The sequence below is a fragment of the Phaethon lepturus genome, unplaced genomic scaffold (assembly GCF_000687285.1).
Source record: "Phaethon lepturus isolate BGI_N335 unplaced genomic scaffold, ASM68728v1 scaffold4423, whole genome shotgun sequence".
Lineage (NCBI taxonomy): Eukaryota > Metazoa > Chordata > Aves > Phaethontiformes > Phaethontidae > Phaethon > Phaethon lepturus.
Genome location: NW_010531081.1, coordinates 44,253 through 55,971, shown reverse-complemented (window position 1 = coordinate 55,971; position 11,719 = coordinate 44,253). Strand labels below are relative to the sequence as shown.

The 11,719-nt window shown below is 40.3% G+C and overlaps 1 protein-coding gene across 1 annotated transcript in view; it reads left to right on the top strand.

Moving 5' to 3' along the window:
* The window catches only part of ADAM28 (ADAM metallopeptidase domain 28), a 21,160-nt gene that overhangs the window by 7,095 nt on the left and 2,346 nt on the right, over positions 1–11,719 (top strand). The window contains exons 6-19 of the mRNA XM_010284429.1: positions 894–1,089; positions 1,512–1,574; positions 2,004–2,075; positions 2,632–2,801; positions 3,520–3,604; positions 4,842–4,972; positions 5,797–5,974; positions 6,506–6,595; positions 7,035–7,230; positions 7,912–8,014; positions 8,602–8,758; positions 9,725–9,805; positions 10,410–10,488; positions 11,420–11,510. Of these exons, the coding sequence (XP_010282731.1) occupies positions 894–1,089; positions 1,512–1,574; positions 2,004–2,075; positions 2,632–2,801; positions 3,520–3,604; positions 4,842–4,972; positions 5,797–5,974; positions 6,506–6,595; positions 7,035–7,230; positions 7,912–8,014; positions 8,602–8,758; positions 9,725–9,805; positions 10,410–10,488; positions 11,420–11,510 (1,692 nt within the window). The remainder of the gene's footprint in view (positions 1–893; positions 1,090–1,511; positions 1,575–2,003; positions 2,076–2,631; positions 2,802–3,519; positions 3,605–4,841; positions 4,973–5,796; positions 5,975–6,505; positions 6,596–7,034; positions 7,231–7,911; positions 8,015–8,601; positions 8,759–9,724; positions 9,806–10,409; positions 10,489–11,419; positions 11,511–11,719) is intronic.

Genomic DNA, 11,719 nt, shown 5'->3' with positions numbered 1-11,719 from the left:
GGAAAGAGAGGAGAAAAAAGTTACCTTTCTACTTCCATTTCAGACTTTATAAATTGGAAGCTGAAGAAACATCTGTATCAATACATTTATATGACTAATTCCATATTAGATCTGGTCTCAAATCACAACATTTAGCAGTGCTTACAGTAAACATTTAGGGTTGATGCTTCTAAGCTGTAGGAAGCTCAACTGACACGTCAGGAGAAGGCTACATCATTTTCAGTGCTACAGCATTTACAGGGTCAGGAAGTTGAAGCTTTTATATGAAAAGCTCAGTTAAAAGAATCTGCTCATTTTTAATCACTGAAGACACAGTGGTACAACATAAAAGGGCAAGAGGATGATTGTTGAGTCTGAGAAGCTGCAGCAGAACATTTTCCCAGTGGTTAGTGGGGTTTTGCCAAAACCCAGACTTTCTTTGTGAACACTTCTTGTGTATCTTGTCAAGTTTACATGTTAACACAGAATGCTTATTTTGACATTTGCTGCTTGAAATGATTCAAAACTCTTAATTCCTTTCAATAATTCAGCTTTTCATCTCAATTAAAGATGAAAACATATCTTTGAATTCCCCACTGAATTGAAATTCACTGTTCAATCACTTCTGTTAGCACAAAACCCCCAAATTTAAATCTAATTCATTCCTAAACCAGTTTCTTTTTTACTGGTGGTCTTCTACTCAGAGACTTCACTGACCAGCCAAATCTTCCAATTGACTCAACAGCTTTGATTTCTGCTTTTAACTTGTTGTGCACTCTGCCTGCATGCTGCCAAACTATTCCATTGCATCAGTGTGTGCAATGGTCCGTATGCTTGGGCTAAATGCTGTTAATATTGCTATTTTGACTCAGTCCTGTGGAATCAAAAGATCACAGTCTAACCAATTTTCTTAGTGGATATTTTGAGACCCGTGGGCAGAAGTACCTCATTGAACCCTTGGGAACTTCAGACAGAGACAAACATGCGGTTTATAAGTATGAGAAACTCGAACAAAAGTCCATAAAAACCTGTGGTCTAATCAATAATACCTGGGAAGCGGATTCAAATGACCCCATCAATGACATCTTCAAATCCAGCAACAATCCAGAAGTAAGTATGTAGTTAAGCAACAGTCCAGTAAGTACACATCAGAAAGAAATTGTGGCCGTAGGAGAACTCTGTGAGTAGCACAAGTCTCACTTTGTCTGGTGGCACCTCCTGCAAAGAAGCGATCGCAAACAGTAAAGCACAATCAGATCTTAAAGAACCAGTGCAAAATCTGAGAGATCTGAGATTTAAGAGTCACCACCTGAATTAAGCCCTCCTGCATGTACTAAGGGGTGCCCATGTGCATCTTTAAACATGTAAATGCTTCTTAATATCTAGCCTACCTTTCATCATTTTAAAACAAGGCAGTCCCATTCTAAATCACTTGGCTAAAGAAAGACCCTCAAAACTAATACATGGGTTCGAAATTGCAAAGGTTGAGACTGAAACAGGCCTTAAGCCATTTAAATTTATCTTTTGTTTAGATGAAAGCATACCTGAAAGCAAAAAAGTACCTGGAAGTTTACATAGTTGCAGACAACACGTTGGTGAGTACCAAAATGATTTTTTCTCATTTGACCAGCTAGAGTTGAGCTTTCCAAAGTAGGTACTACTCATATGCCTGGGCTCCTACTATAATTACAGCGCTACACTATGTTTTACCACTGACTTTAGCTAGGAATAGGATTTCCTAATGTCAGTTGATTTTGAAAATCCCACCTGGAGATGATGAGAATTCAGAAAACACCGTACAGTGCCTGTCCTCTTCTGCACCCTACACATAGATACGCACTTTACAAGGGCCTGATCTTGAAACACATTGTCTGATAAAATAGTACACGGAAAAGATAATAATAAGTAGACCAGGCATGGTGTGGTTTGCAGTGCAATCTTCTGTGGGATATTTCTTTCCTGATGAAAGGAAAGAAATATCCTTTTTCCTCTGCTTTTCCTAACATACTGTATTTACCTTTTAGTATAAAAAGTATGAGGAAGATGTTAAAACTGTAAGACAAAGGATATTTGGAATAGTCAATTACATCAACACGGTAAGAGCAAATAGAGCAAAGTGAAATTGAAATAGAAGTGATTTATAATTTTTTTTCTTTTGCAAACATAATCAATTTTCATTATTACATGTAGGACAGAATGAAAACTGAACTTCATTGCAATTTATGAAACAAATTTAACACATCTTTCCTTATTACCCTGTTCTTTGCCTTCAAATATGGGATTTCTATAAAGGAAGATGTACACCGTATTTTCTTAACACTTGTTAAAGTGAATGATTGAAATTCTTCAAAAAGAAGGAAGTTGTTCTCTTCTTTTTTGGGAGGGGCAAGTCAAAGTTCTTCCAAAATATTGCTGGAATTTTGAAGTATTTTAAAGCCATTTTTATAGTTGGTTTAAATGTGGGGGGAAATAAGATTTCATGTTCTTTGTTGTTTTTTTGTTGCAACTTCAAAGTTCAGAAAAGTTTAAATTGGGTCTGGAGTGGACTATATTGCAAGTGACAAAGGTGAACCAGTTACCAGGATAAGTGGTTGTTTCAGAAGTCTTCATAACGTACTTTATTTTTACAGCAACACTGTTTCTCTGCTGCAGGTTTATAAGGCCATAAATATCTACGTGGCTTTAATTGGCCTAGAAATCTGGACAGATGGTGACAAATGCCTCCTGAGTCGTGCTGCAGGATTCACTCTGGACAGTTTCTCAAAGTGGCGTCTATCAGATTTATTAAAGAGGAAAAGAAATGACAATGCTCAGCTAATCACGTGTGTATTGTTCTGTTTCCTATTTGCATTTCCAAACACGTTCAAGGAAGTCGTTCTTTAAAAATTTGTCACCAACCAACATGCCGGGTTGTACTAATTCTAGGACAAGAAGATAAATACAGGCACTCTTTTCTTTCATTTTCTTCATGGAGCACAATTACCTGCTAGGATATAGTATCTAATCTTTCTATCTGAATCCCTGCAAAAACGGACAATGTAAACCTCTGCTATGTCTCAGTTTCTCCTTTTTCCTGCTCTGGTCACAGCACAGTTGAGTGTCCTGAAGACTGTAGCATAGCCTAACAACCTAAGGAGCCATGACATGAAGTTTAATGGCTGGGAAACGCACATTGCCAAACTAAACCAGCACTTACTTCGCTGTTCTGGCTCATGTTCAACGGCCCTGATTCATCCCACCACTTTGCTACATTTAGAGCACTTCATCAAGCTCTTTCCACTCAAACAGATGCTTTAAGTCTGATGAACTGCAACGTAATTTGAAATGAAAAGTGTATTCAATTGTTTTCTGATTTGCAGTGATCTCAAGCCTGTCTCCAAACATTGCATTAAATCAGGAATGCAAAACAGAGCTGGAAATGAGTATCTATATACTATATATAAAAAAAGCCTTCAGCCTGGCTAATAAAGCAGACTTCACTTCAGATCTACTTCCTGGCCACATCATTGCATTTCAATCTGCCTTTTTTCTTCCTTACAGAGGCTATGACTTTGAGGGGACAACAATTGGATTGGCCTTTCTAAAATCCATATGCAGTGATTTATATTCTGCAGGTATTATTCAGGTCTGATTTATTTTTGTTTATTTTATTTTTAAAAGGCTTTTCTATGTTTTTTACTCAACCAGCAAAGAGCGTTTATGAAAATTACTGGGTGTACGACACTTTCAGTTCTCTGTATGGTTCACCTCATTATTTTATTAGACTGCAGAAATTCAGTCAGAGATTTTTGTTTTAAATGAAGTGCAGGGGGTAAAGAAAGCGCATGCAAAGCATGGCGTCTGTGTTATCTAAACGTCAACATCAAACTCTGACACCTGTATTTGGAGGCTCCAACAGTCAGAGGAGAGAAAGAAGTGGTTTTGTGCCTCTACCTTAAGGTTCCCTAGTTTGAACGGGGAATGGGTTCAGACTGTCATAATGCATGCCATTAGTTTTGCGACTTAATTACAGCTACCTAAACTACTGTACTTAAACTTCAGCCTAAAAAGGAACACAGAACACCAAAACTTCACCAACACCACCAGGAACTCAACTGATGCACCCAGCTTCAGAGGCCGGGCTTGTTCGTAAGAGGAACAACCTACATGAAATTCCAGCTTTCCCACACCATAAGGAAATCCTAGGGCTTTTCTTCTCATTCTAAAACCAGAATGCTTTTCAAGGTGCAGGGATGCATTTTGTAGCAGCAAGATTTGCAGTGCCATGCTGGAAGACTATGACCAGGACACTGCCTCGTGCTTTATGCATTTTCACTACCTCCTGCTGTTTACACATCTGGATTTCACTCAAAAGAGCAGGACTTTTCCTTTCCTCCTTCCCACCAAGCAGCACAAACACAGAGCTAAGAGCAACGATGGAGCACAGCATCTGCCTTTCCTTTTTGTGCACGCACAATACTGTGCACAAGTTACCTTGGTGTAATGAGTAATAATTATATTGCACCCACATAATTATCCTAAGCACAGAGACAGCTATCCAGAGAGAGGATTAAGAGTTTCAGATGTTCAGTTCCCCTTAACACTCAGTTGTTACCTGGCAGCCTAACTTCCTCACGTTTATTTAAAAACTAATTATACCAATTTAGGCATGTTTGTTAGGGGTATCATCTCATTATAATATTATACAGCATAAACTGTAGAATAGATGCATGCACAGATTGAACAACATATCAATCCTGATGTAGCAGTGTGGATAATTCCACTGGAAGAAAAATTGTCCTGTTTCTTAGCCACATGGCTTCTCTGATGTTACTTCTTCTAAAATACTCTTAGAAAAAAATAGCTTATTTTTATCTCTACAGGATCATAACAGAAATGAAATTGCAGTTGCAGCTACCATGGCACATGAGATGGGACACAACCTTGGCATGAGTCATGACACCAACGACTGCACGTGTAGTGCTAAAGTTTGTATCATGACAGATACTGTCAGGTAGGAGTCTGGATAAAAAGGCAAAGGCAGTAATGCATGGGGCAGTTCGAGGTGGGCTTTGGATAAGCTGCCAATTTCCTAAGTGGAGTTGTAATTATTTTTGTCTTCCGAGATTATTACCTTCAAATTATGCAAAAAGAAGAGAACAATGAAGAAATTCCAGGCCCTTGTAAGATATTCCCAGACATATACCCCCTTCCCTGCCCCCCCCTCCCCCCACCAAACCAAACTTTAATCACTTTTGGATAACATTAGCTTTGCATGTGTGGTGGAAGCCTTCACATTAAACCATAAATAATTTCTTCCTTACAATGACAATGCATGAAACTTCTGTGGTATCTCAGACGACAGAGCTTCCCCAAGATTTGCCTAAAGTATATTTTTGTTACCTACCCTGAAGTCGTCTCCTGTGAAAACTGCAAAAAGTGCTTGCACCTTTAATAAATACCCATCAGATCAGAATTTAGTTTGGTTTTCATCTCTAGTTGAACACCCTGAGCTGGTCAGCCCCGGGGAAAACTCGTAATGCCTGAAAGATCCAGGCACAAACTGTGTAGACCAGGCTTAAATCTTGGGATGTGAGATTTATTACATGCAATGTTTACATTTAATACCTTAACTAGTTCCAATATGTTCATTTCCACCTTTTTTTCTGCCATAAGTAGGAGATAGCCATTGTATTTATTTTTACATATATTATTTGGAAAAGTGGTTGCACCCAATAGTTTGGAGGACGGTCACTTGTTTCATTTCTCTTGTAAAGGGTATTGCTTCTCCTTGCCTATGCCAACCCTAACATAAATCCTCCTGCTTTCTTAATACAGTTCTATCATCCCCAAGAAATTCAGCTCTTGCAGCCTCCAAAGTTTTGAGAAATACATGTTGAGTGAAATGCCAAAATGCTTAACTAACATCCCAGAAATAAGCAGCATCATAGCACCTCCATCCTGTGGAAATGGCTTTGTGGAAAAAGGAGAGGAATGCGACTGTGGTACTCCTGAGGTATCTGCATAACCGGGAATAAAATAATACTTGAAAGAGGCAAAGAGTTTTATTCAGGCTGTACGGTAGCTGATTGCTGCTAGTTTCTGAGGTAGTCAGTTCAAAGCTAGCTCAAATATTTCTATAGAAACTGTGGTCATCACATTGTTCATCTGCAATGTAGTCACCCCTACAAAGTGCATGGGAAATGGTGGGAAAGGTGGCTGCATGGTTTGTCATGCTGTGTTGACAGAGGAACTGAGAATGAGGAAAAGCCATACATAGGAAACTGTCTCAGCAGAAATAAGCAAGTTCCCTGCACAATTTCTATTAGCACTTTCATAATCAAACACTCTTTGTATTCTTTACGCACTCACTCACAATGGCTGGCATGGCTTCTAGTGAAAATGGTTTTCAGAAAAGCAAAGTGCAGGTCCAAGATATCCTTCCCTCCCTCGATAACCAAGTACAGGATGGTTCATTGAGAACGCAGTAGAGGGGACCAAACCCTGAAGCAGTGTACCAGAGCTCTGACTGCTGGTTCTGTCACAGGAGTGCACAAATGACTGCTGCAACGCCGAGACGTGCAAACTGACAGCAGGTTCCACATGTGCACAGGGAGAGTGCTGTGAAAACTGCCAAGTAAGACTTCTTTTAATCTCTAGCTTCTTGTATTTTCCGGGGTATATTTTTTCTCCCCCATAAGAAAGCAGTAATAAACCTTTCAAAAGAACCAATCCTCTTCACTTGTAATTACCGACATAGCATTGTAATAACAAGCGCACTTTGTCCACCCCGAACTACAAAACTATCAATTCACTCAATCTTTCAACATCCTGGAGAAATGAGCATTTTGATTACCCATTTTCTCCCGGAAAGAAAAGCTGAGACGCAACCAGGCAAAAATCTTGTCAGTTGACATAACCAACTTTAAATTAGATACGGATGTGTCTCCTCATGCAACTTGTACAGCGAGGATGAGATTTGTCTCCTCTAACTTTAGCCCTCTAGTTCAGTGTGATTTTTGAACAGCATGGAGGAGCAGTTTTTTAAATGTGGCATCGCTTTCCCCCCACTTCAGTACAAAAAAACAGGAGCTATCTGCCGAGCAGTTAAGCATGACTGTGACCTGGCTGAGATGTGCACCGGCTTTTCTGCGAATTGCCCAGCAGATAGATTCCGTGTGAACGGATATCCCTGCAACTACGGTGAAGGCTACTGCTACATGGGAAACTGTCCCACCCGAGAAAACCAGTGCAAAGCTGCTTTTGGACCACGTGAGTACAAGGTGGCATTGAAAAAAATATGGCTGCCTAAGTCAAAGGAGGGAGAAGTAGGTGGGCTTTGTCTGCTAGCAAATGATCAAAGACCTTCTGTAAATCAGGAACAACATATCTATATAAATGAGTTCTAGTTTGTAGCATATACTTCATTATTATTTTTATATTTAACGCTGTAAGTAATTATAATCATGCGTGCTGAAGCTCAGAGAATACAATGCAATGTATTTCCAGAGAAATGGGAAGTGGTAAGCATATTCCTCTTTTGCACAACGCTTTTAAGATAACTTTGGAATGGAGCTTGACAAGTATTCTTTGCTTGATAGGAAGAGGAAATGTCTGTATTTCAAATTAATGCCCAAATTTAGCATACCTTTATGTTCCTGAAGGTGCGTGGTGGCTTACTCTCTTCTAGTCCTAAACCATCTCCAGTCCTGACTATGTCCCTTCTCTTAGGCTGGTACTAGATAGAGAGAGAGAACACATGGGTTAGGTTCTGCTATGGGTACACAATAACATTGCAGAATTAATGCATGAAGTGCCAGAGAGAGTCATTTAGGCCCATGGATAGCTTCACTGAGAAAGGCCACTTCCTAAACAGGTAAAGGAAATTGAATATTATTAGTTCTCACAAGCCGAGAACCTAAACTAATCCCATTGCATTTTCCTCTCTCACAGAGGCTAATGAAGGTGCAGCTTCCTGCTACCAGATGAATGAGAAAGGGGTATATTATGGATACTGCAGAAAAGAACAAGGTAGTCACGTCCCGTGTAAAAAAAAGTAAGCACTGTGTTACAGAATTTGCTGGGATTTGGGAGGAGAGACCATTCCTATTCAAATTAAGAGATGGAAGCAAAGAGCATACTATTTTAGATGGCACATATGTCCACGTGTCCCTTGTTCAGTTTCACTGTTGTGGTAAGGCCAATTCTAAGAAAACTAGTTTCCAAGTTTTCTTACATCAGGCTGAGAAAGAGCAAGTGTGCACACATATCTGTGCAAGCCTGCTCGTGAGGATGACTGCGTGTGTGTGCATGCATGTGCAGGTAAGTACAGGGAAGGGATTTCTGGGTAGGGAACTTGAACCTCAGGTGAACCTCAGAAGTTGAGGTTCATTTCTGCAAACTCATTTCTGCAAATTACTGTTGGCTCCCTAATAAGCTTAAGAGGAATTAAGAACCTGCCACCTTCTACTCACAAACCAACCTGAAAACACCACAAAACAAAACTCCTTTCTGTGTACACATTATTGTATACAGGATTCCAGTATACATATTGTACCCTGTATTGGACTCTGGAGGAGTGACCAGCTCAGGTAGTTTTGCTGTGCCATGTCGTTGTTGTAGCAGCTCTTGTTCTCTTTCCAGAGATGTAATGTGCGGAAAGTTGTTCTGTACCGGGGGGAACGAGATGCCTCGGGATGGGAGCCTGGTGACCTTTCAGTCCTGCAAAGCAAGTTTTCCTAGAAATGGAGAAGTAGACGCAGGGATGATTCTCGACGGAACGAAGTGCGGGAATGGGATGGTTAGTAGACAATAGCTTTTCTCCTTTACCTTTTCCCCTCTTTCAGTCTTGCTTAGATCATTAGCTCTTTTACCAGACAAGAAAGATTTTAAACAGGGAAGACTAAATAATGTGGACAATAAACTTCTGCTGATCCAATTTGCCATAGCTTCTGCCTTACACCTATCACAAACCAGGAGCAAACAGGATCTGCTATCATTTCAATTTCTTTGTGCTCGATTGCTGTCCTCCTATTTTTTACTGCACAAATGTATATGGCAACAGAAACATGCCTTTGTACGAAGAGTTAAAAGAAAGTGCGGGAATGGGATGGTTAGTAGACAATAGCTTTTCTCCTTTACCTTTTCCCCTCTTTCAGTCTTGCTTAGATCATTAGCTCTTTTACCAGACAAGAAAAATTTTAAACAGGGAAGACTAAATAATGTGGACAATAAACTTCTGCTGATCCAATTTGCCATAGCTTCTGCCTTACACCTATCACAAACCAGGAGCAAACAGGATCTGTTATCATTTCAATTTCTTTGTGCTTGATTGCTGTCCTCCTATTTTTCCTGCACAAATGTATGTGGCAACAGAAACATGCCTTTGTATGAAGGGTTAAAAGATCATACATATATTACTATTTTTAAATTATTTCCATAATGAATGTGCTAGGCATCACTGAGTGCTATTTCCAATTTCTTTGCTATTTATTTCTACTTAGGGGGGAAGGAAGGATGAAGGATTGAAGAGGAGTGGGAAGCAGTAATGTCTGTATATCTTTGTCACTCCCCTTTGCTATAAAATACCCAAAGGTCAAATGAAAAATTATATCCACATATCAAACTCCTAATGTAGGTTTAAGTGATTTGCAGACCTGTTTCTCTGCCTCCTTTTACTCTTCATCACTTTACACAATAATGTGCAAGCTCTGCATGTTCTAAAAGCTATAAATCACTTTGTTAACATTTGCCCTGTACATTTCAGGTGTGCAGCAACGGAGAATGTGTCTATGCTGAAGATGTATTTAGATCGACCAACTGCTCTGCCAAGTGTACTGGACATGCTGTAAGATACAAGCATTTGATGCTATTAACTTTAAAAAAAAAAAAAAAAAAGACCAAGAAAATTATGCATATCAGCTATGGACCTTATTGATGACAGTGTCATTGGGATGGAATCTGCAAAAATTGTGGAGTCAGAAGCTTACTGTATTTTTATGAAAGCAAATCTAACCTGATAGAACATCAAGATTTTTGCTAAGGAGATGGACACAGGTTCTGCGTCTGGCCCTGCCTCTGAGCCACAGTACCACAGCTATTCTCTTTCAGGTCATCTTCTGGTTTGGGAAGATAACTGTGCTCATCTTATTTGAACATTCAGAGACCCACAGATGTAAAGACTAACTGCTGCTTTGTGCCTCGTACTGTAGCTTTCACTGCAGAAACACCTGCAAAAGGCACACGATAGCAGACAATCGGGCCTGTGCTTTACTGTACAAAACTGCTACTCTCTGTGCTAAATTTTAGTCCAAGTAAAATGAGAGGGGGTTTCCAGACCTAGCTTCAGTAAGCTTATAAGGACCCTGATCCAGAGCCACTAAAACTTTACAACACCACAGCTTCATTCCTATTTCCAACCTGAAGATATTCCTGGCTCTGTGCTTCCCTAGGTGTGTGACCACGAGTTGCAATGCCAGTGTGAAGAAGGATGGGCACCACCAACCTGCGACAGCTCGGCAGCAGTTACCAGTAAGTGCTGTATGGCCACACGCTCGGTACTGTCATCCGCTGGCTGAAATGAGCGGTTGTAACTCCAGTGAAACAGCCCCAACTTGCACCAGGTGCCAGACTGTTTCTTTGCAAATATTGCACATCTAGGTCTCTAATTTCTGCACATCTTTAAGTTGCTGCAGCTTGTATTAACACCTAGAGCAAGCTATTTTTCTTTCTAGCTTGACCAAAGTGATGCACCCAGGAAATTATTTAGAGTAGCAGGCTTTTCCTTTCTCCATCTTGAGATAATGAGCACACCATATCAGCTCACTGTCAAATTTGAGTAGAGGCAAATCAAGAGGTTTCAAATCCAAACAGAGGTTTTCCTGTGAGGGAGGTGAGCAAGTTCATTTCTTTTTCATCTGCATGGAGCTGGCCTTCACTACCTCTGAGGGAAAATAAACTTTGTGCACAGATTTCCATGTGTTTGGAAAAAAAAATGAAGCCTTTGTTATTAAATATTTTCATCCTCTCTCCACGCTCACTACAGCACTGTCAGCTCTCAACACCGCAGCTTGGTTGATGCTTTAGAAGCTTTGTTGAAGGAAAATTGTGAAGCCTTACTTGTATACAATGCCAAAAGCCTGCGCCCAGTTTTGGGTAACACCCTATGAGAAAGGGGATAGGAATGACAATGAAATGATCTTTGAGGATGGATGGAAAAGGCTAGGTTTCTTTAGCCCAAGGACAGCTCAGGCAATAACCACAGTCTTCAAATATGGCTTTTTGCTGTGGCAGGAACACATTCCTTTCCATCACCATTTGTGGCAGGAGAAGCAACCATAAGCTTGAGCAATAGTGAGAACAAATCGGGTCTAGACCTTACTTTGCCAATGCTCATGATGGAAAACTGCTTAGTAAGAGGATTTTTTAAGAAATAGCAACTTGTGTTCTCTCTCCCTGACAGGCTTCGCTATTGTTGCCAGTGTGCTGGTTGTCCTTGCTGTCACAGCAACTGCAGCAGTCTTACTTATCCGCTTCCAAGTATTCAAGAAGAGGTAAAATGCTTACCCCAACTGAGGGGGCGGGGGGGAAAGAACACTTAAAACCAGGCAACTTCTGGATAGGTTTTAAGGTGGGGTTTTTAAAGCAGGTGGAGGGAATTAGACACTGGAAGCCAAGGAAGCTGGTCCACGACCTTTGTTGAGCTGTTTCAGAAATCCCGTAGTTGGTAGAGGACTGAAGACTTAAAACTGTAGCTCTCAAG